The sequence below is a fragment of the Orcinus orca genome, chromosome 5, assembly GCF_937001465.1.
Source record: "Orcinus orca chromosome 5, mOrcOrc1.1, whole genome shotgun sequence".
NCBI classification, from domain to species: Eukaryota; Metazoa; Chordata; class Mammalia; order Artiodactyla; family Delphinidae; genus Orcinus; species Orcinus orca.
Window position 1 is genome coordinate 40,728,467 of NC_064563.1, and position 25,755 is coordinate 40,754,221.

The 25,755-nt window shown below is 37.0% G+C and overlaps 1 protein-coding gene across 2 annotated transcripts in view; it reads left to right on the forward strand.

The window, feature by feature from the left end:
* GMPS (guanine monophosphate synthase) overlaps positions 1–25,755 on the forward strand; it is a 121,373-nt gene that overhangs the window by 28,599 nt on the left and 67,019 nt on the right. For both annotated transcript variants that reach the window (XM_033414766.2, XM_004284738.4), the window contains one exon: positions 23,437–23,618. In XM_033414766.2, coding sequence (XP_033270657.1) covers positions 23,437–23,618 — 182 coding nt within the window. The remainder of the gene's footprint in view (positions 1–23,436; positions 23,619–25,755) is intronic.

A 25,755-nucleotide genomic window follows, 5' to 3' on the forward strand; every position in this document is an offset into this window, starting at 1 on the left:
TGGGTCATGTGGTAATTTTATATTTAACCTTTCGGTGAACTGTCAGACTGTTTTCCAAAGTGGCTGCAGTATTTTACATTTCTGACAGCAGTATATGAGGTTCCAATTTCTCCACATCCTTGTTAACACATGTCTTTTTGATTATAGCCATCATAGTGAGTATGAAGTGATATTTCATTGTGGTTTTGATTTGCATTTCCCTACTGAAGGATTATCATGAGCATCTTTTTGTGTGCTTATTGACCATTTGTATATTTTATTGGAAGAAATGTCTGTTCAGATCTTTTGCCCATTTTGAAGATGGGTTATTTGTCTTTTTACTGAGTTGTAAGAATTCTTTATTTTAGTGACAGGTCTCTTATCAGAAATATGATTTGCAGATATTTTCTGCCATTCTATATGTTGTTTTTCACTTTCTTAATGATGTCTTCTGCCAAACAAAAGCTTTTTTAAAAAAAATTTTTTTAAATAGGCCTAGCTAATTTTGTTTATTTACTTATTTTATTTTTGGCTGTGTCAGGTCTTAAGTTATGGCATGCGGGCTTCTCTCTGGTTGTGGCGTGCGGGCTCAGTAGTTGTGGTGCATGGGCTTAGTTACCCTGCGGCATGTGGAATCTTAGTTCACTGACCAGGGACCGAACAGGCATCCCCTGCATTGGAAGGCGGATTCTTAACCACTGGACCACCAGGGAAGTCCCATAAATCTTCTAGTTTTCATGAAGTGCTACTTATTTTTTAAAATTTTGTCACTGTGCTTTTGTTGTCATATCTAAGAAACATTTCTTAATTCAAGATCCTGAAGAGTTTGTGCAATTGCCTATGCTTTTTAAAAGTTTTATAATTTTGATTTTTATATTTAGGTCTTGCATCTATTTTAGCTAATTTTTGTATATGCTATAAGGCAAGGTACCAACTTCATTTTTTAAATTTGTGGCTGTCCACTTGTTGCAGTACTGTTTTTTGAAAAAAATATTATTTTACTTTTGAATGACCTTGGCACCCTCCTCAGAAATCAGTTGACCGTTTATTTTTGGACTCTAGTTCTGTCCCATTATCTGTATGTCATCCTTTTGCCAATATCACATTGTCTTCATTTTGTAGCTTTGAAATTGGGACATGTGAGTCTGCCAGCTTTGTTCTTCTTTTCTAAGCTTGTTTTGGCTATTCTGGGTCCCTTGACTTTATGTATGAATTTTAGGATAAGCTTATCAATTTCTGCAAAGGATTTTGATAGAGATCACATTGAATCTGTGGATCAATATGGGGATTAGTACTATCTTAACAGTATTAAGTTTTCTGACGCATACATGGGATGTTTTCCCACTTATGTCTAAATCTTTCAGTAGTGTTACATAGCTTTTTAAGTATAGGTTTTGCACTTCTTTAGTCAAATTGTTTTATTCTTTTTGATATTGTAAGTGGAATTTTAATCTTAATTACATATTTGGATTGTTTATTACAAGTGTATACAGTTGATTTTTGTGTATTTATTTTGTATCCTACTACCTTACCAAACGTTTTTATTCTAATAGTATATTAATGGAACTCTCAGGATTTTCTTTATATAAGATCATGTCATCTGCAAATAGAGATAGTTTTACTTTTCCTTTCCATTCTGGATACTTTTAATTTCACTTTCTTGCTTAATTGCCCTAATTGCCTTAATTTCTTGCCTTAATTGCCCTGCCTAATACCTCATACTTTTGCATAGAAGTGGTGAGGGCAGAAATCTTTGTTCCTGATCTTAGTTGAGGGGAAAGCATTTAGTCTTTACCCATTAAGTGTAATGTTGACTGTGGGTTTTTCATATATGCTGTTTATCAGATTGAGGGCATTTCCTTCTGTTCGTTTGTTGATTGTCTTTATTATGTTAAGATGTTGGATTTTTGACAAATGCTTTCTCTGCATATATTCTGACCATCATATGGTTTTTGTTCTTTATTGTGTGGATACGTTAGATTAATTGATTTTGGGATATTAAACCAAACTTGCATTCCTGGGATAAATCTCACTTGGCCATGGTGTATAATCCTTTTTTGTAAGTTGCTGGATTTGGCTTGTTAATTTTGTTGATTTTTACATCTACATTCATAAGAGGTAATGGCTTGAGGACTTCCCTGGTGGTCCAGTGGTAAAGAATCTGCCTTCCAATGCAGGAGACACGGGTTCGATCCCTGGTCATGGAACTAAGATCCCACATGCTGCAGGGCAAATAAGCCTGGGCGCCACAACTACTGAGCTCATGTGCCACAACTAGAGAAGAGAAAACCTGCACACCCCAACTAGAGAGAAACCTGCGTGCCGCCGCGAAAGATCCTGTGTGCCACAACTAAGACCCGATGCAGCCAAAATATGGAAAGAAAGAGATAATGGCTGGGAGTTTTCTTGTGATGTCTTTGGTTTTGGTATCAGGACAGTACTCTGGCTTCATAGAATGAGTTGGGATACCATTCACTTTTTTTTTTTTTTTTTTTTTTGTCTGTGCCCTGCGGCACGTGGGATCTTAGTTCCCTGACCAGGGATTGAACCCGTGACCCCTTCAGTGGAAGCTGGGAGTCCTAACCACTGGACCACCAAGGAATTCCCTACCATTTACTTTTTACTAAACTTGCTTTGTGTGATCAGTTTTTGGACTGAGACCCTAGTTTACATTTTAGTGGATCATTTTCATATTAATGCATTACTGTATTGAACTGTGAGATATGTTCCTTCCAAGTCCAACATCTGATTGGGTAAAATAAGGCACAAGACTTAGAGCATCACACTGAAGAAGATAGCTCTTTTAGAGGTAATTGGTATACTTTGAGTGGATGTAGCTTGGGTTAGACTAAAAATTTTTAGGGATAAAAGTATAAACTTCTAATGGATGATTAATCAATCCACATAAGTGGATTTAACTTGATAGGTTTTTGGTTTTGAAACAGGAGTGGCTCTTACGTTTGAGTGAGTGTTGGCCTTGTTATTGACACCATGGCAGAGCTTGACCATACAGTGCCCCTGAAGGCTGAGGGTAACAGTTGCTTATTGTAATGTTGTCTTTCAGTTTGTGGAGAGAAATGGTAGTTTGAAAAAGGTCACAAATAGGTGATTTATTTTGCTTGTTTTTGTAGAGGTAAAAATGTACATGTAGTGAAGTGCACAGATCTTTAAGTGTACAATTCGAGTTTTGACAAAACGTAACCCCTACCCCAGTCAAGATACAGAACATTTCCATCCCTCCCAAAGTTCCCTCATGCCATTTGGCAATCAGTTCCTCCACTCCTTCAGCAGCAACCACTGTTTTGATTTCTGTATCTATACATTAGTCTTGTTTGTTTTTGAATTTTATATCAGTGGAATCATACAATGATTTTGGCTTCTTTTACTCACTATAACGTTTTTGAGATTTATCAATGTTGTGTGTATCAGTAGTTTGTTCATTTTTATTATTATGTAATATTCCACTGTATGGATATACCAGAATTTGTTTAGCCATTCACATATTAATGGCCATTTGGATTGTTTCCAGTTTTTGTGGACAGTTTTGTGTTTGTGTGGACAGTTTTGTGTTTCCAGTTTTTGTGGGTGTTCATTTCTCTGTATAAACACCTAGGAGTGAAATTGCTGGAACAGAAGATAGCCCCTGATAGATTTTGGTATTCCCCACTTCCTACAGCTTGGAATATATAGGCTGTAATAATAGGTACTTGATGCCTGGAAGAGATAAATCTTGGTATAGTAAAAGAAACTTTTAAAAAGTTGCGTTATAATATTTTATCCTTAAGGATATTTTTAAAGTATTTTGCTCAGCTGTATTTTAATCAAAATAGTATGTGGTTTGTGGACAAACAGGCTACTTTTAGACAGGTATATAAAAACCAGTAGAAATGAACCACTACTTTATTTGGTAGTAGCAATTTGAATTTTAAATTAAAAAATAATTTGGCAATAAAGTTGATAAAAATAAATAGGATTTGAAGCATTCTGAATTTAACAAGGTTGAATGTTTTCAAAATGCAACCTTGGATTTGGTGTAGTATTTTCATAGAAAAGCTATTTTCAGGTACTAGATAAGAAAATTTTTACAGGTTTGTCTGTGAGGCATATTATCCTGTCTAGTCTGGTACCTCTTGAGTTCACCAGCCCTAGCTCTCCAGAGGTTATTTAATAGTGCCTCTAAGTGGTTTCTCTTCCCTGATGTCTTTCCTTCATTAGTTACCCCCTTTAAAAAAAGAGGTAAGTATGCATTATATTTTAATCTCTAAAGCCAAAGATTCAGTATAATGTATATTTTGAAGTCAAGGTCGTAGAGAACTAAACTTAATGGTAGCCATTTTGTACAATTTCCCCTACATTCTTTTTTTTTTTTTTTTTTTGCGGTTACTGGGCCCCTCACTGTTGTGGCCTCTCCCGTTGCGGAGCACAGGTTCCAGACGCGCAGGCCCAGCAGCCATGGCTCACGGGCCCAGCCGCTCCACAGCATGTGGGATCCTCCCGGACCGGGGCGCAAACCCGCGTCCTCTGCATCGGCAGGCGGACTCCCAACCACTGCGCCACCAGGGAAGCCCTCCCCTACATTCTTATATATTTCTGCTATATATGGCCAGGGAAAGCAGAATCATAATTTATTATTGATTCATAACCTGCTGTGGATGCTTTGGTGTTAGACAGCTTTTTAAAAATTTCACTTTAGGTGGTATTAGAAACATTTTCAGAAAGACAAGTGATGCTTACTTCTTGCGCAGGAGTTTGTGGGTGAGCTCGGCTGAGCTTCACTACTCTCATCCTTTGCTTGGATCAATAAGTAGGCTCTTGGTGTTTTCATGATGATGGCAGAAGCACAGGAGACAAGGAACATAGCTTGGTGCTTTGTGACCACCTAGAGGGGTGGGATAGGGAGGGTGGGAGGGAGGGAAATGCAAGAGGGAAGAGATATGGAACATATGTATATGTATAACTGATTCACTTTGTTATAAAGCAGAAACTAACACACCATTGTAAAGCAATTATACTCCAATAAAGATGTAAAAAAAAAATGGCTTAAGGCTTGGCACACTGTCACTTCTGCCCTCATTACATTGGCAAAAGCAGGTCTCGTGGTTGAGCTCAGGGTCAAGAGTGATACATTCTGCCTATAATAGGACAAACTGCAAAGTGGCATGACAAAAGGCATGGATGTAAGGAATAGTGAAGAATTAGGGCCAATGTAGTCTGTTACATATGGAAAATTTAAAAACATGCACAAGTAGAGCAAAGAGTATAATGTCTCTGTCACTTACCTCAGTAGTTATAAACATGTGGTCAGTTTTCCTTCACATACACTTACTTAGTGCCTCATAGTAAGTTACATATGTCTGTAAATCGTATCAGTGTTTTCTTAGGTCAGTGTCTCAAGGCAATAGAAATAAAAACAAAAATAAACTAATGGGACCTAGTCAAACTTACAAGCTTTTGCACAGCTAAGGAAACCATACACAAGATGAAAAGACAACCTACAGGATGGGAGAAAATATTTGCAAATGATGCAACTGACAAGGGCTTAATTTCCAAAATATACAAACAGCTCATACAACTCAACAACAACAAAAAACAACCCAATTGAAAAATGGGCAGAAGACCTAAATAGACATTTCTCCAAAGAAGAAATACAGATGGCCAACAGGCACATGAAAAGATGCTTAACATTGCTAATTATGAGAGTAATGCAAATCAAAACTATAGTGAGGTACTACCTCACACCAGTCAGAATGGCCATCATTAAAAAGTTTACAAATAACAAATGCTGGAGAGGGTGTGGAGAAATGGGAACCCTCCTGCACTGTTGGTGGGAATGTAAGTTGGTGCAGCTACTATGGAGGTTCCTCGTAAAACTAAAATAGAATTACCATATGATCCAGCAATCCCACTCCTGGGCATATTCCAGACAAAACTCTAATTTGAAAAGATACATGTACCCCTATGTTCATAACAGCACTATTTACAGTAACCAAGACATGGAAGCACCCTAAATGTCCATCAACAGATGAATGGATAAAGAAGATGTGGTATATATACACAATGGAATATTACTCAACCATACAAAGAACAAAATAATGCCATCTGCAGCAACGTGGATGCAACTAGAGGTTGTCATACTAAGTGAAGTAAATCAGAAAGAGAAGGAATACCACATGATAACATTTATATGTGGAATCTAAAATATGACACAAAAGAACCTATCTACGAAAAAGAAACAGACTCACAGACATAGAGAACGGACTTGTGGTTGCCAAGGGGGAAGGGGATTGAGGGAGGGATGAGTGGGAGGTTGGGGTTAGCAGATGTAAGCTATTACATGTAGAATGGATAAACAACAAGGTCCTACTGTATGGCACAGGGAACTATATTCAGTATCCTATGATAAACCATAATGGAAAAGAATATAAAAAAAGAATGTATATATATGTATAACTGAATCACTTTGCTGTACAGCAGAAATTAACAACATTGTAAATCAACTATACTTCAGTTACAAAAAAAGAGTTACATATGTCTTGTCTCTATTTTAGTAGGTTAAGATTGATCAGTTGATTCAGGGTGTTGCCATCTTATTCATCTGTTACCAAATTTCTCATCAGTCTTTAATGATTTTAATAGCCAACACCTAGTTCAGTGCTTCTCACAGATCTGCAATAAAGATCGAGTTTTTTAAAAAAATTTCCAGTCCTACCATGACTGCTATTTTTATAAAATACAATAAACTTTTAGACAAATGAAACTTAAAACTCTAAGGCATAGAAAATAAAAGCCACAAATTTTATTATAGATTCAAGGAAATAAAATTATTGTCAACTTGTTATATAAGTTTATGAATGCTTATATAAAATTTATGTACCTTTTGTTATTATGAACTGGCAACAGTTTGCATACCAGCACTGATCCTTTTGTGGACCACAGTAGCCTTAGATACATTATTTTATGAGAGATTGCAAAATGATGATATTCTAATTCTATTCTTTCTGGAACTGTTTATAAAGAACTTTCTTTCACTTACTGCGTGGTTACTTATGGCAGAGTTGATACTAGAAAGGCAGAATGCATGCTTGATTCCTTCCCTAACTTTGACCAATTTTGTGCATAATTTTTTCAAGTTTTATTAACTCATTATTATTTTCAACAAAGTGTAGTTCAGGCACATGTTACAGTAGAAAGGGCAAGATGTAGAAAGGAGGTTGGGTTTATGAAGTATAATAGTTGCATCTTGAAAAGTGGACCATGTGCTAAATACTTGTGAAATTGTGACATTCTATGTTTAAACTTTAAAGTTTTTCTTAGGAAAAAATGTATAGACCTAAGCTAAAATTACTTCTTAAAAGTATTTTAGGAAAAGTAATTAAAGGTAAAATTGAGTCTGTTCACAAACTCAGTATATTTAGGAAGAGAAAGCCCTTTGATTATCTTTCATCTCTGCATGAAAAGTATCATCTAAGGTAATCTTTAGTATACTGATAGTATGGGGAGATGAACTGAAGAGAGGCTGTTTAGGTATATAAATCTATAATATTCTTTCTATTTCTTTGTCTCTTTGCAAAGAACCTTTGGTTCTTGTTCATGTGAACAGGCAACACACACTTGAATCACCATCTAAAGAAGTATTTTTTGTTAAAGTAGTAGATCTCAGTCACAGTTGGAATGCAGAGTCAGTCAGGAAAACTAAAGGTCAATATAAAGAAAAAATCTGTGAGGAGTATAACTAAACAGATAAGCATGGACATGGTTCAAAACTTTTCCTTCTAATATTTTAATGGTATGACAACAGTTGTTACTGAATGTTGTTTCTGTGTGTGTGTGTGTGTGTGTGTGTGTGTATGTACATTGCCAACTTTTAGAAGTAGGATGGTTTGAGCTAATTAAGAGTGGGTTAGATTTATCTAGAGATAACCTTGATCCTCCGTTGGCTAATGCTCATCATCAAATGGGAAAAGTAGCTATAATAAAACTTTTAAGGATTGAAAAATCATGAGGTAAAGAATAGTGTACTTTGATTTTAGCCAACGGTGCCAAGTTTTCTTAATTATTTAATTTAAAACTGGCTACGTAAGTATAGTTTGTCAGCCAAATAACATTGCTATAACTTTCTGGAAAGACTCTTTTAGAGTCATTGAAATCCAAGGGAAAATATATAATTGATTTCAAAAGGTTTAAAAATTGGAATTAGAAATTGTAACACTGGAATAAATTTTTATTTCCCCTGAAGTTGGAAAATAAAGGTAATAAACAGTTGTGTGTTTATTTTCTTACCCAGTGATCATATGTATCAATAAAACCCATTAGAACTATATTTAGCATTAGAACTATATTTAATTTACCTGAGAAGTTGAAATTCCTCAACCATTTCCACGGTTAGAGTTTGTGTACATGGGGTCTGGCTGTCTTTAAGTGGGTGCTAGTAGTAGTATCTGAATCCAAGCTAAACCGCTTTTTAATTCATTGATTTAGATAGTACAGACTGTTCATTATGGTCAGGAATAGTGCCCACTTGAACTTGAAAGGAGCTGTTGGCACCCTTACACATAAGGGGAGAAGAAGATTTGGAATGACTTTGAAGAATCAAGAGACATATTTGTTTATTCAAAAGAAGATGAAGTTGTAATCAGAACTACTACAAATTGGTTCAGTAAAGGAGAAAAAATAATTAAATTAAAAGCAATATGGAATTCATAGTAGCATGATCCCAGATAGCGTGTAGAAACAAAGCAGGAACATTGAATAACTACTAGCTTGAAATCTCATTAGGGAAAAGTGTTTCCTCAACGTATGAACTCATTAACAAACCAGGAGCAGTAAAAGGCTAAGACAATGCTATATGTCACTAGGGACTTGTATTTCCCAAACCTGTTGAACACTGAAAACTTAAAAAAATAGTAATTTATTGAAGATATTTACTGAAGAGGTCTATAGGTTGCATACTTAGATTAAACAAGATAGAGAAAAATGAATGCAGACGAATTTAGTGATCAGAATTTTTGCTTATAATGCTTAGTATCTACAAATGTATTGAAATTATAAGACAAATGGAACAAAACTTCGTGATCTTAATTTAGGCAACATGAAATAGTCGATGATAAGTAAGTGCTGCTTAAGCAGATGTATGGCATCATTTCCTAAAGGCATTTAGTACATTTATTATGTAAAATGAACAATTATATAACTGTCACCTGTATTCAGTAATTGCACCTAGAATTTTTTATATATATTTCAGAGACTTAGACTTTTTTAAAACTTATATACTACTTAGGTATAGATAAAACATATCTATATATCTATTTATATGAAATAAATTAGTTTTAGTATTTCTAAACTTTCTTCATGTTTAGCCTGACTCTTCTGAATTACTTTTTTTTTTTTTTTTTTTTTTTGCGGTACGCGGGCTTCTCACTGCTGTGGCCTCTCCCGTTGCGGAGCATAGGCTCCGGGCGCGCAGGCTCAGTGGCCATGGCTCACGGGCCCAGCCGCTCCGCGGCATGTGGGATCTTCCCGGACCGGGGCACGAACCCGTGTCCCCTGCATCGGCAGGCGGACTCTCAACCACTGTACCACCAGGGAAGCCCCTGAATTACTTTTTGACTTGAGTTGTCCAGGTCCTGTTTTTCCACAGATCTCAAAATTCTCATCAAGAATTTTGATGATTCATTATTCCTTGTGAGTACTCAGTTACTTCTGGGATTTTTTTCCAGGCCACTGAGAATTCATTCTGGAATTTTTGACGCTAGCACTCCTTTGTTCTTACCAGAAGATGTCAATGTAAGTTTTTCAGGTAATAACCAGAACTCAGTCCTTCTTCAAATGGTTTTTATTTTTATTTTTTTAAATAATTTATTTATTTTTGGCTGCGTTGGGTCTTCGTTGCTGCGCGTGGCTTTCTCTAGTTGAGGTGAGTGGGGGCTACTCTTCGTTGAGGTGCATGGGCTTCTCATTGCGGTGGCTTCTCTTGTTGCAGAGCACCTAGGCCCACCTAGGCACACGGGATTCAGTAGTTGCAGCACACAGGCTCAGTAGTTGTGGCACAAGGGCTTAGTTGTTCCGCGGCATGTGGGACCTTCCTGGACCAGGGATCGAACCTGTGTCCCCTCCATTGGCAGGTGGATTCTTAACCACTGCGCCACCAGGGAAGCCCTTCAAATGTTTTTTAAATGTTTTGCTGACTGAAGTGTTACGGGGTTGCACTTGTCCAGGCATACCACTACGAATAAGGAGCCACTACACTTTCCAGGGATCTTACTCATTCTTACTGTTCATAGAATGCATAGAGAAATGGCGTACTTGGTGAGATACATAAAGCTCCAGCATGGCTAGATGACTTTCAGCCATGCTCACCTGTATTTCTTTCCCTGAACTCTTGGGGCATCTTTCTCCTCTAAGGGAGATTTCCTGAGAGATTCCGTTCTGAGAGATTCTGGGAATCACTTTCCCTTAAAGGATTTTACGTCAAATTGTACATAACTATGACCATGGCAGTGACAGCTTTGTCATTGGGCTAATGGAAAATTTAAGATATAGCATGATTTCAGAGATGTTTGATTTCTTTCAGTTGACATGTTCAGAGAGGACAGCATACTACTCTGTGGGACTGTGGAGAGTTTAAAAGAGTAGTTTAGGCTAAAGAGTAGACAAAGCCTCATAGGACTTGGAAAGTATTTTGGACTTTATTGAACTTTATTCTAAGGGAAAGTCACTATAGGGTTTTAAGCAGGGGTAGGACTTGAATCAGATTTTTTTTTTCTTTCAAGCACACAGTCATGTTAACCAAGTGATCAAAGTCAGTATTACCAGTAGTGGAACAAAGTGACATTGTGTCCTTGCCATTGTATGACATCAGGAGAAGGCAGTGTAAAATCATCACCAATGTAAAATTGTTGCCAAAAAGAAATGTTTATCTAGAGTCTAATCATGAGAAAGGAAACCCATCCTGGTTGTGGGTCATTCTACAAAAAGCTACTCTGAACTTTTAAAAATGTCAGTGTCATGAAAGACCATAAAAATGTGAAGAGGTGAATAGTTCTAGATTAATGTGTGTGCAAAATGTGTGGTCTTCGATAGGGTTCTGGAATTAAAGGAAAAAAAATGCCATAAAGGTATTTGTGACATTTGGGAAAATTTGTGTATAGATACTAACAGTGTTAAATTTCTTGGGTGTGAAAAAGGTATTGTAGTTATGCAGGGGAATGTTCCAGTTTGTAGGAGGTCCATGATGAAAAGATGTTTGGGGAGTGAAAAATCTACAATTTACTTTCCAGTTGTTCAGGGGAAAAAGTATATATATAGGTAGAAATAAACCAAATGTGGCAAAATGTTACTAATTGTTAAATTTAGTTGGAGAATGCTGTTCATTGTACCATACTTTCAACTTTTTGTAGGTTCAAAATTTTTCAAAATAAAAGAGGGTATAACAAGCATATGGTAAGGTCAGGAGCTATAGTCTCTTTGTTTTAATCCTTTAGTTGTAGGCTCAAACTTTATTCAGCATTGTATGTGAGGTGATGGGCTCTTATGAAAAATCTTTGGTGAGGTTGATTCATCTAAAGTACCCGAGATGTTGGATAATGTTGTGAAGAAACTGTACTATTTTTTTAGTTATAGATGTGGTGAGATTAGATAGATAAAAGTCAAATTTCCAGTTGTTTTTTGGTAATGAAAGGATTATTCTGAGTAGTTGAGAATCTCAGATCACTAAAATGGGTGTGGGTGGGTATTTTTTAAATCTTTCTTAACCCGAAAACTTTTAATTTTATTTCAACAATTGAAGGCTCCTAATTTGAAAGGGCTTTTTTTTTTTTTTTTTTTTTTTTTTTTTTTGCGGTACGCGGGCCTCTCACTGCCATGGCCTCTCCCGGTTGCCGAGCGCAGGCTCAGCGGCCATGGCTCATGGGCCCAGCTGCTCCGCGGCATGTGGGACCCTCCCAGACCAGGGCACGAACCCATGCCCCCTGCACCGGCAGGCGTACTCTCAACCACTGCGCCACCAGGGAAGCCCCAAAAGGGATTTTAAAGGCAATTACACGAATAAGTTTGGTATTGATGAAATTCAATTTCAAAAATCGTTTATATAGTATAATAGTTATTTTCTTGGAGACATCAACAGAACATTATTTCACTCATGATGGAAACTTTTTAAAGTAATAAAGCTTACCCCTTTTAAGTACCAAAATATTAAAAAGTAAAATAACTTTGAAGGTAGTCTTCCAGAAATATAATGCATATTTAACCACTTTCCTTCTGCAGTGCTAATTATTTTGGGGTTTGAAAAGACTTACATTTTAGTCCTATCCCCAGGCAACTGGCATTTTCTTCATCTGTAAAACAAATACATTATGAATAAGAAAATATGTAAGACACCTGAAATAAAAGGTACAGACTCTTAGTTCCCTTCTTTTGCTTTATTTAAAAAATATTTATTGTAAAATAAGACACATGTAAAGAAAACTACACGCAACAAATGTGTAGTTGAGTGAGTTATAAGTTTTTAACCAATATATTCAAAGGGTTTTTTTCTTTAAAGCCAAATAATATTGTTGAGAGTATGTCTTGGGATTGGTCGTTCTGGGTTTATAGTCTAATTTTGATTCATATTCTTTCATGCCTTGCAGAATTTTAATACCTTTTCGCTTATTTAGAAATAGCACATTCCAGCTTTCATCTGTTGTTTGAGTTTGTCTTTCTGTCTTGCTTGCTTTAGAGATATTATTCTATTCCTTATTTCCTTTTTTACTTTTAGTAACTTTGTATGGAATTTAACTTCTATGCTTATTGATTCTCTTCCATGCAAACTTAATTTCTTGCATTTTACTTTTTAAAAATTTTTATTTTATATTGGAGTATAGTTGATTAACAATGTTCTGTTAGTATTAGGTGTATTTCTTGCATTTTTTTTTTTTTTCTTTTCTTTTCTTTTGGCTCCCCACACGGATCTTAGTTATGGGACTAGGGATGGAACCCGTGCCCCCTGCAGTGGAAACATGGAGTCCTAACCACTGGACCTCCAGGGAATTCCTAGTATTTCTTGCATTTTTAGAATACCTTCTAAATTTTCAGATACTTTCTACAAATTGATAGAGCTCCCTCTTCTGTTAAAATCATGGCAGTTTGTTTTCTGAGCATTCCTGGCACTGATTCCTCCCCACACTTTAGTCTGGCCCTTCTGTTTTCCTTATCTTATTTTTTTTTGAATTTTATTTTATTTATTTTTTTAAACAGCAGGTTCTTATTAGTCATCAGTTTTATACACATCGGTGTATACATGTCAATCCCAATCGCCTAATTCATCACACCCCCACCCATAACCCCCCCACGGCTTTTCCCCCTTGGTGTCCATACATTTGTTCTCTACATCTGTGTCTCAGTTTCTGCCCTGCAAACCAGTTCATCTGTACCATTTTTCTAGGTTCTACATATATGTGTTAATATACAATGTTTGTTTTTCTCTTTCTGACTTACTTCACTCTGTATGACAGTCTCTAGATCCATCCACGTCTCAACAAATGACCCAATTTCAATCCTTTTTATGTCTGAGTAATATTCCATCATATATATGTACCATATCTTCTTTATCCATTCATCTGTCTATGGGCATTTAGGTTGCTTCCTTGACCTGGCTATTGTAAATAGTGCTGCAATGAACATTGGGGTACATGTGTCTTTTTGAATTATGGTTTTCTCTGTGTATATGCCCAGTAATGGGATTGCTGGATCGTATGGTAATTCTATTTTTAGTTTTTTAAGGACCCTCCATACTGTTCTCCATAGTGGCTGTATCAGTTTACATTCCCACCAACAGTGCAAGAGGGATCCCTTTTCTCTACACCCTCTCCAGCATTTGTTGTTTGTAGATTTTCAGATGAAGCCCATTCTAACTGGTGTGAGGTGATACCTCATTGTTGTTTTGATTTGCATTTCTCTAATAATTAGTGATGTTGAGCAGCTTTTCATGTGCTTCTTGGCCATCTGCGCGTCTTCTTTGGAGAAATGTCTGTTTAGGTCTTCTGCCCATTTTTGGATTGGGTTGTTTTTTTTTTTCATATTGAGCTGCATGAGCTGTTTATATATTTTGGAGGTAAATCCTTTGTCCGTTGATTCATTTGCAAATATTTTCTCCCATTCTGAGGGTTGCCTTTTGGTATTGTTTATGGTTTCCTTTGCTGTGCTAAAGCTTTTAAGTTTCATTAGGTCCCATTTGTTTATTTTTGTTTTTATTTCCATTACTCTAGGAGGTGGATCAAAAAAGATCTTGCTGTGATTTATGTCACAGAGTGTTCTTTCTATGTTTTCCTCTAAGAGTTTTATAGTGTCTGGTCTTACCAAATGGATTAGGTCTCTAATCCATTTTGAGTTTATTTTTGTGTATGGTGTTAGGGAGTGTTCTAATTTCATTCTTTTACATGTAGCTGTCCTGTTTTCCCAGCACCACTTATTGAAGAGACTGTCTTTTCTACATTGTATATTCTTGCCTCCTTTGTCATAGATTAGTTGACCATAGGTGTGTGGGTTTACCTCTGGGCTTTGTATCTTGTTCCATTGATCTATGTTTCTGTTTTTGTGCCAGTACCATATTGTCTTGATTACTGTAGCTTTATAGTATAGTCTGAAGTCAGAGAGTCTGATTCCTCCAGCTCTGTTTTTTTCCCTCAAGACTGCTTTGGCTATTCGGGGTCTTTTGTGTCTCCATACAAATTTTAAGATTTTTTTGTTCTAGTTCCATAAAAAAATGCCATTGGTAATTTGATAGGGATTGCATTGAATCTGTAGATTGCTTTGGGTAGTATAGTCATTTTCACAATATTGATTCTTCCAATCCAAGAACATGGTATATCTCTCCATCTGTTGATATCATCTTTAATTTCTTTCATCAGTGTCTTACAGCTTTCTGCATACAGGTCTTTTGTCTCGCTAGGTAGTTTTATTCCTAGGTATTTTATTCTTTTTGTTACAGTGGTAAATGGGAGTGTTTCCTTCATTTCTCTTTCAGATTTTTCATCTTTAGTGTATAGGAATGCAAGAGATTTCTGTGCATTAATTTTGTACCCTGCAACTTTACCAAATTCATTGATTAGCTCTAGTCATTTTCTGGTGGCATCTTTAGGATTCTCTATGTATAGTATCATGTCGTCTGCAAACAGTGACAGTTTTACTTCTTCTTTTCCAATTTGTATTCCTTTTATTTCTTTTTCTTCTATGATTGCCGTGTCTGGGACTTCCAAAACTATGTTGAATAATAGCAGTGAGAGTGGACATCCTTGTCTTGTTCCTGATCTTAGTGGAAATGCTTTCAGTTTTTCACCGATGAGAATGATGTTTGCTGTGGGTTTGTCATATTTGGCCTTTATTATGTTGAGGTAGGTTCCCTCTATGCCTACTTTCTGGAGAGTTTTTATCATAAATGGGTGTTGAATTCTGTCAGAAGCTTTTACTGCATCTATTGAGGTGATCATGTGGTTTTTCTTCTTCAATTTGTTAATATGGGGTATCACATTGATCTGTGTATATTGAAGAATCTTTGCTTCCCTGGGATAAATCCCAGTTGATCATGGTGTATGATCCTTTTAATGTGTTGTTGGATTCTGTCTGCTAGTATTTTGTTGAGGATTTTTGCATGTATATTCATCAGTGATACTGGTCTGTAATTTTCTTTTTTTGTAGTATCTTTGTCTCATTTTGGTATCAGGGTGATGGTGGCCTCATAGAATGAGTTTGGGAGTGTTCATTCCTCCGCAGTTTTTTGGAAGAGTTTGAGGAGGATGTGTGTTAGCTCTTCTCTAAATGTTTGATAGAATTCACCTGTGATGCCATCTGGTCCTGGACTTTTGTTTGTTGGAAGATTTTTTTGTTCTTTTTTTTTGCGGTATGTGGGCCTCTCACTGTTGTGGCCTCTCTCGTTGCGGAGCACAGGCTCCGGACGCACAGGCTCAACGGCCATGGCTCACAGGCCCAGCTGCTCCGCAGCATGTGGGATCTTCCCGGACCGGGGCACGAACCCGTGTCCCCTGCATCAGCAGGCGGACTCTCAACCACTGTGCCATCAGGGAAGCCCCTGTTGGAAGATTTTTAATCACAATTTCAATTTCATTACTTGTGATTGGTCTGTTCATATTTTCTATTTCTTGCTGGTTCAGTCTTGGAAGGTTATACTTTTCTAAGAATTTGTCCATTTCTTCCAGGTTGTCCATTTTATTGGCATAGAGTTGTTTGTAGTAGTCTCTTAGGATGCTTTGTATTTCTGCGGTGGCTGTTGTAACTTCTCCTTTTTCATTTCTAATTTTATTGATTTGAGTCCTCTCCCTCTTTTTCTTGATGAGTCTGTCTAATGGTTTATCAATTTTGTTTAACTTCTCAAAGAACCAGGTTTTAGTTTTAGTGATCTTTGCTGTTGTTTTCTTTGTTTTTATTTCATTTATTTTTCCCCTGAGCTTTATGATTTCTTTCCTTCTGCTAACTTGGGGTTTTGTTTGTTCTTCTTTCTCTAGTTCCTTTAGCTGTAAGGTTAGATTGTTTATTTGAGATTTTTCTTGTTTCTTGACGTAGGCTTGTATAGCTATAAACTTCCCTCTTAGAACTGCATTTGCTGTATCCCATAGGTTTTGTATTGTCATGTTTTCATTGTCACTTGTCTCAGGTATTTTTTGATTTCCTCTTTAATTTCTTCAGTGATCTCTTGGTTATTTGGTAATGTAGTGTTTAGTCTCCATGTGTTTGTGTTGTTTATGTTTTTTCCCCTGTAATTCATTTCTAATCTCATAGCGTTGTGGTTAGAAAAGATGCTTGATATTTTTTCAATTTTCTTAAATTTGCTGAGGCTTGATTTGTGACCCAAGCTGTGATCTATCCTGGAGAATGTTCTGTGTGCACTTGAGAAGAAAGTGTAATCTGCTGTTTTTGGATGGAATGTCTTATAAATATTAATTAAATCTATCTGGTTTAGTGTGTCATTTAAAGCTTGGGTTTCCTTATTAATTTTCTGTTTGGATGATCTGTCCATTGGTGTAGGTGAGGTGTTAAAGTCCCCCACTATTATTGTATTACCGTCGATTTCCTCTTTTTCAGCTCTTAGCAGTTGCCTTATGTATTGTGCTCCTATTTTGGGTGCATATATATTTATAATTGTTATATCTTCTGTTATATTGATCCCTTGATCATTATGTAGTGTCTTTCCTTGTTTCTTGTAACATTCTTTATTTTAAAGTCTATTTTATCTGATATGAGTGTTGCTACTCCAGCTTTCTTTTGATTTCCATTTGCATGGAATATCTTTTTCCATTCCATCACTTTCAGTCTGTATGTGTCCCAAGTCTGAAGAGGGTCTCTTGTAGACAGCATATATATGGATCTTGTTTTTGTATCCATTCAGCAAGCCTGTGTCTTTTGGTTGGAGCACTTAATCCATTCACATTTAAGGTCATTTTCGATACATATGTTCCTATGACCATTTTCTTAAATCGTTTTGGGTTTGTTGTTGTAGGTCCTTTTTTTCTCTTGTGTTTCCCACTTAGAGAAGTTCCTTTAGCATTTGTTGTAGAGCTGGTTTGGTGGTGCTGAATTCTCTTAACTTTTGCTTTTCTGTAAAGCTTTTGATTTCTCCATCGAATCTGAATGAGATCCTTACTGGGTAGAGTAATCTTGGTTGTAGGTTCTTCCCTTTCATCACTTTAAGTATATCATGCCGCTCCCTTCTGGCTTGTAGAGTTTCTGCTGAGAAATTAGCTGTTAACATTATGGGAGTTCCCTTGTATGTTATTTTTCGTTTTTCAATAATTGAAAAGCAGCAATTATTGCTGCTTTCAATAATTATTCTTTGTCTTTAATTTTTGCCAATTTGATTACTATGTGTCTCAGCATGTTTCTCCTTGGGTTTATCCTGCCTGGGACTTGCTGTGCTTCCTGGACTTGGGTGGCTATTTCTTTTCTTATGTTAGGGGAGTTTTCAACTACAATCTCTTCAAATGTTTTCACGGGTCCTTTCTCTCTGTCTTCTCCTTCTGGGGCCCCTATTACGCAAATGTTGTTGCATTTAATGTTATCCCAGAGGTCTCTTAGGCTGTCTTCATTTCTTTTCATTCTTTTTTCTTTGTTCTGCAGCAGTGAATTCCACCATTCTGTCTTCCAGGTCACTTATCTGTTCTTCTGCCTCAGTTATTCTGCTATTGATTCCTTTTAGTGTAGTTTTCATTTCAGTTATTGTATTGTTCATCTCTGTCTGTTTGTTCTTTAATTCTTCTAGGTCTTTGTTAAACATTTCTTGCATCCTCTCGGTCTTTGCCTCCATTCTTTTTCCGAGGTCCTGTATCATCTTCACTATCATTATTTTGAATTCCTTTTCTGGAAGGTTGCCTATCTCCACTTCATTTAGTTGTTTTTCTGGGTTTTTATCTTGTTCCTTCACCTGGTACGTAATCCTCTGCCTTTTCATCTTGTCTATCTTTCTATGAATGTGGTTTTCCTTCCACAGGCTGCAGGATTGTTTTTTTTCTTGCTTCTCCTGTCTGCCCTCTGGTGGATGAGGCTATCTAAGAGGCTTGTTCAGGTTTCCTGTTGGGAGGGACTGGTGGTGGGTAGAGCTGACTGTTGCTCTGGTGGGCAGAGCTCAGTAAAACTATAATCCGTTTGACTGCTGATGGGTAGGGCTGGGTTCCCTCCCTGTTGGTTGTTTGGCCTGAGGCAACCCGACAGTGGAGCCTACCTGGGCTCTTTGGTGGGGCTAATGGCAGCCTCTGGGAGGGCTCATGCCAAGGAGTACTTTCCAGAACTTCTGCTGCCAGTATCCTTGTCCCCATGGTGAGCCACAGCCACCCCTCACCTCTGCAGGAGACCGTCCAACACTAGCAGTTAGGTCTGGTTCAGTCTCCTATGGGGTCACTGCTCCTTCCCCTGTGTCCCGATGCGCACACTACTTTGTGTGTGCCCTCCAGGAGTGGAATCTCTGTTTCCCCGAGTCCTGTCAAAGTCCTGCAATCAAATCCCACTAGGCTTCAACGTCTGATTCTCTAGGAATTCCTCCTCCCGTTGCTGGACCACCAGGTTGAGAAGACTGACGTGGGGCTCAGAACCTTCATTCCAGTGTGTGGACTTCTGTGCTATAAGTGTTCTCCAGTCTGTGAGTCACCCACCCAGCAGTTATGGGATTTGATTTTGCTGTGATTGTGCCCCTCTACTGTCTCATTGTGGCTTCCCCTTTGTCTTTGGATGTGGGATATCTTTTTTGGTGAGTTCCAGTGTCTTCCTGTCAATGATTGTCCAGCAGCCTATTGTGATTCTGGTGTTCTCACAAGAGGGAGTGAGAGCGAGCGTGTCCTTCTACTCCGCCATCTTGGTTCAGGCTTATCCTATTAATTTTGATTCTCATCCCAGCAGTTGCTCCTTATTGTGAGCCCTGACCCAGAAGGGAGTCCTGGCCTGTCAGTTTCAAAGGTTTAGGGGAATTAAACCCTTAGGTTCTCTTGCTGCCTCTGCTCCATTGGAGTGGCCACACCTCGTCCCAGTGCAGCTGCTGTTCTTAAATTGGCCCCTGTGCCTTTTAGCTCCTACCTGTTGGCCATTGTGGAATTCTCTGGTTTTCTTTAATGATTCCTGGTTGCTTCCCACACAGATGCTGTAACACAGGGATTGTGGCTCTGGTAGTTCATTCCCACCAGCTTGTATTTTGGGGTTCTTGGAGGAATAACTTATCATTTAGTTATGACATATGATATATGTCTTGGGTTCTGGTTTTGATATCCGGTGGTCAGTGATATGAGGAGATTCAGGAGGATCCAAAAATGATGCCATTTCCATATTTATAGTATCTGCAAGATTCTTTTGCTTTATTCTTAAATAGGGTGCTGAATATGGTTTAGTTTTTACTTAACATTCTTGCTATCATAAAAGATATGAACATTACTTACTTTATTATGATGACTTCAGGTCACCTGAGAGGGATAGCCTTCGTCTTTAGTTTTAAATCAATTTTATAAATAGATATAATAGGTTTTTCTGTCTTGTGATGTTGAATTTCATTTGTCTCAACTAATGGTGTGACTAATGAGCTATTTTTCTCTTTAGGGTGCTCTTTCTAATCCCTTGAGGGTTTGGAAGCCTAATGATCAGACTTTACAACTCTGTGTGAAGTAAGAGTAAATAGATTTAAGGTTTTCAGGGAATGGAACTTTTGCTTTTATTACTGGTGACCTTTTTGCTTTTCCCTGAGTTGTTGAAGCTTTTGCTGGATAGGCAAGTTGATAGCTGAGGTAGAAAGAAGTGAGGCAAGGATTCAGTGTTTCCTCAGTGATCTCTGATGTCATTTGATTGAACAGCTTTAAAACGTGCTAAGAAAACTATAAAATTTTCTTTTAAAACTAATTTATTTAAGAAAAAAATGGTTGATTTAAAGAAATAGACAGTCCTCACTGTGTGATAGTAAAATGATCGTAAAAATGGACTTGCAAGCTGAAACCATGCAAAGCAATCATATAATCAATGGGAAAATTATGATGGTGTTGTGACGTTTTAAAATTTTTTGTTGAAATATTCTTACTGTTAATTATAAAGAATAGGGAAGTAGTGAAACTACTATTTAGTATCACTTAAAACTTTAGAAACATTGAGAATTGTGCTTTATTTCTTTTTATTTTTTTAATTTAATTTTTTTTTTTTGCGGTACACGGGCCTCTCACTGTTGTGGCCTCTCCCGATGCGGAGCACAGGCTCCGGACTCGCAGGCTCAGCGGCCATGGCTCACAGGCCTAGCCGCTCCGTGGCATGTGGGATCTTCCCGGACTGGGGCACGAACCTGCGTCCCCTGCATTGGCAGGCGGACTCCCAACCACTGCGCCACCAGGGAAGCCCTATTTCTTTTTAAGCTACTCTTGATAAGTTTTTTACACAGTGCTTCCCTTCACATCTTTTCTATGCTTTGATGGCTTTCAACATTTTATCCTTTGCACTTTGAATGTCATGAAATATCTCCAAGAGTTTCTTTAATTTGAAGTATTTTCTCAGAGTGACTTCCTCTGGGACATTGTTATCCGTTTTATCACAACCACTCATTGATGTTGATAAGTTGCCTTCACTAAGTTCCTCTGACTGCACATCTAGAGGGGCTTATACTGCAGCAGTGTCAACCTTGCCACAGCCAGCTATTTCTTCCATAATTCCATTTACATTGGATTCGAAATTCACTTCCAGCATATCAGTTTTAATTTCTTTGGTGCACTTTCATCTTCGTTGATTATCCATATGTGTAAGATGGCATGTGGATTTATCACTGGGCAACAAGAAGGCAGCACAATTGCACTCTCGGCTGTTTGTTGTGCAGTGACTAATCACCAGTAGACTTTGAGAGAAGGGACATGATTGGCTATTGATCATGATGTTCATCTTATTTATGTGATGATTTGTGAATTGACGAGCAACTTTATGTAATTATTATATGTTAATGTATGTTAACTGAAATTGGAGCCATGATATTGGGGACTGTTTGTAGTTAACTAAACCCTGGTATAAAGCATGGCATGAAATTCTTGCGTATCAGAATCATGCAAAGTGAGAACTCTGCCTGTAATATGAGAAAACAGGTTGTACTTGGATTTGGTGAAAATTTTGAAGGTGATAATGGACCTAAATCTGAGACATTTACACAATAACATAGTGGTCTTTAAAAAGTACTTTATTCTTTACAAAAAATAAATTAAAATACTTTTAGATAAATTCCTTAAAGGGGAATGTGTATGTATATACGTATACTAAGACTAAGGGTAAAGGTCTGAAAGGAGAAAGTTTTAGCATTTCTTGCATTAATATATTCTATAAACTTCTGTTTTCTGTGATCTGATTATTCTACATTGCTTGATATTCTTATGATTAAAACCTTCATTTTGTGATCTGAGGAATTCTTTCTGGCCTATGGTTGAGTTCCTCTCACAAATCCTCCTCTGTAGATGCCTGTGATTGTTGCTTTTTCATTACTGCAGTGAAGAAGTGTTAGTGGTGTTGTGAAGTCTGCATTTCTTTTTATTTACTTTTTAAAAAAATATTTATGTATTTATTTATTTGGCTACGCCAGGTTTTAGTTGTGGCACATGGGATTTTTGTTGTGGTGTGAGGAATCTTTAGTTGCAGCACGTGGGATATTTTGTTTGCGGCATGCAGGCTTTTAGTTGTGGTAGGCGGTATCTAGTTCCCTGACCAGGGATGGAACCTGGGCCCCCTGCATTGGGAGCGTGGAGTCTTAACCTCTGGACCACCTGGGAAGTCACAGTCTGCATGTATTTATTCATTTAAATGGAGAGGGAAGAGGGATGAAAGTGTTACACAGATGCCTAAGGGGCTGGCTTAAGATTTTTTTTAGTGTGCAAATTTTACAACTGGAGGGGGAAAAACTACAAAAATATGTGTATTGTAAATATTTGAACATACTGAAGAGCATAAAGAAAAATTTTAAATCACCTACTATAATTCCATTAGTACTCAGATACTGCCTCTGTTAATATTTTGGTGTATATCTGTCTATACATTCTTTTTCATACATGTACATACATTGCACTTTTACACAAAATGTTTTAAAATGGGATCATATTGTATATGCTTCCTCCAAGTGGATTTACAGGGTACATACACATTTTAAAGCTTTTTCTTATGTAAAATAAACAAAAACAGAATCGAGACTAAAGTGAACACAATATATGTATCACCCAACTTCAGTGGTTTCAGTGGTTGACCTATAGTCAATCTTGTTTCATCCATACCCACCTGCCCTTGCATTATTTTGAAGCCAGTTCCAGGTAAATATTTTAGCACACTCCAGATAAATATTTCAGCACATATGGTTAAAATTTTATGTTTTGCCAAATTGCTCTCCAGAAGAGTGTTTTCAATGTAGACTTGTCAGAGATAGGATTAAAAAACATTTAAAAACTTTTAGTGTTATGGGTCAGATGCATATATATTTTTTCCTCAGGTAATACAAAAAATCCTAATAAAGTGAATTTGGGTATGCTTATATACTCTGGGAGGAAACTTTCAGTTCCTCATCAGTATGTCCCTCATAGGAATGCTGTGACAGTTAGATTGGGTGATCATATAATTTATTACCCAAACTGGGATGCTTTTGAGGTTCGAAGGAGGCACTATTAATAATAATGCCAGTATAACAGGCATGGCATAAACCAGTACTTTATTTTGGCACAGCTGGACTGTATGCTTACCCTAGTATTGGATAATGTGTATAAGATGCATTAAACATAAAGTGACTATATCATGTCGTCAGTAGATGGTAACTTATATTTATGCCTGTGTATGGATATGTATAAAAATCTTAAGAAGTGTTTGAATTGGCAACTCAAAATCCTAAGTTAACAGTTTCTGTGTGTTTTTGGAGCTGACAGTGACCACAGTTTTTAAAAGTAGCTCTAATTTTCATAATTCTCATAATTAAGACATTTGTGTTAATATTTGCAGCTGGAGAATGCCGGAGGAGACCTTAAGGATGGCCACCACCACTATGAAGGAGCTGTTGTCATTCTGGATGCGGGTGCTCAGTATGGGAAAGTCATAGACCGGAGAGTGAGGGAACTGTTTGTGCAGTCTGAAATCTTCCCCTTGGAAACACCAGCATTTGCCGTAAAAGAGCAAGGATTCCGGTAGACTTTTAACTTATGTTTTTCTGAGGAGGCTGAGCTTAGATTGTAGGATATTTTTTTATTAATTTTTTTGGGCACTGAATTACTTAATGAAACTAAGACATGGAATGGTTTTACAAGAAATTTCCCATGGCTCTGGGAATTAAAAGGAATTTAAATTAAAGGAAAAGATTACATTAATTTTATTTGCATAGTTTTAAGAATTTATTGTTTGAACATCTTATGTTTCATAGGGTTTCTGGATCAGACTTAGATCTGGCTATTATGGTCATTCATTCATTCATTCATCCCAGAGCATTTGTTCAAAGGAATATATATGTATAATGGCTACAATACCTAAATTAGAGAGTTCTGTGTACAATGAGTCTCTTTTGCTTCCTATTCCAGGAAACTAGTTTCTAAATTATGAAGACTTCTAATTTAAGGGCTAATTCCATAGTTTGTACACTTAAAACTAGTCAAAATGACTTGTAACTTCTTCCTTTAACAACTATTTCTGGTTAATGCTGTGTCTTTTCTCTTGGAATTAATGTTTGCTTTTAAATTGAATGTTATTCAGAAGCAAGCAACTGCAGTTTATATCCTTAATTAGCTCTTAAGCCTTAATGCTGTATTTCTTCCAAAATATAATGTGTTTAATTTTTCTTAAAAACATAATGTTTTTCCATTAGACAAATGGTTAACTTTTAAAAACTTCACAGATGAGTATACATTATCCTTTGTTTCTTCTTTTTGAAATAGAGTGAATTGCAAATCAGAAAAAGCAGGTCTACATTTAACTCTGTTCTAGTTTTAGGATGTAGATTAAAAACAGGTATCTCTTTTAAACTGTAGAATTTTAAAGTAAGAAGTTTATCTAATTCAACTGTCTTGATTTGCCAGTGAGAACCAGTTTTAAGGGAATCAAAAACTGCAAGAAATCTGAATGGCTCTCTGTCAGATCCAAGTTCCATCATTCTCCCAACCCAAAACAAACACAAAAATCCCCAGCAAACTAATCGACCAAATGTTTTGGAATAGGGTAACCAATATTGGCAATAGAAGTCTGATTGTTTTTCTTGTCACCTGTTTACCTGATCATCAACCGTTTCTAGGTCCTGCTTATGCCTATAGCTTCTTTTCTCTGTAGAAGAATAGGAACTATAGCACTGTGGCTTTCATTACTATAATCCTTTCTGCTGAGACAGTTATTTGACCACCCTTTTTCTAGAATAAATTTTAGGTTTATGACTTAAGAGACATCTTAACCTACCTGTTTTTAGAACCTTGATTTGCTTGATACATAAAATTGGTATCTGGAATGCCTTAGGACTTCGTAGGCCTTGTAATTGCAAGTTGTTTCAAAATCATAGCAGGGTAGAAATAGAAAACTCAGAATGAGTGATTAGCTCTTCTCAAGACTTACTGAGATAAGAATTTTCATAATTGGCTTAAGTGCAGCTTGAGTTTTATCCTTTACTAAATCCGTTGCCTTTTCTTTTTAATAGTATTAAGAATCTTTATAGCCTTGAGTTGTTTAGCAGATTAATGAGGGATGCTGGGCAGTTGCATGGTGGTTATCCTTTATAAAACTAAATACAAACTAAATACTGAAATTCTAGAGATTTTGATTATTAAGTATGTTTTAGAGAGTTTTAGCTTATGCATTTTTAAGAGGCTAGGCTGCATATCTACCCTTAGGGCTAGCCCATTCCCCTTTAAAATTGTTATCTTAAAGATGTCACATTCATCATCTGATTAGGTTATCTTCAGTCTCTTTTGCAAGAGATAAGCTGGCAGACATAATGTATACCAAAATTCATGTTACCAATACAAGGTTTAAAGAGTACGGCTTTTGTGCTTACTTAAATTATTGTTAGAATATTAAAAAAAAAAAACATTATGGGCTTCCCTGGTGGCACAGTAGTTGAGAGTCCGCCTGCCATTGCAGGGGACACGGGTTCGTGCCCTGGTCCGGGAAGATCCCACATGCTGCAGAGCGGCTGGGCCCGTGAGCCATGGCCGCTGAGCCTGCGCAGCCAGAGCCTGTGCTCCGCAACGGGAGAGGCCAAAACTGAGAGGCCCGCGTACTGCAAAAAACAAAAAACATTAACTTGTTGAGTAATTTTTATGAATTTGACTTATATTATTTTTCTGG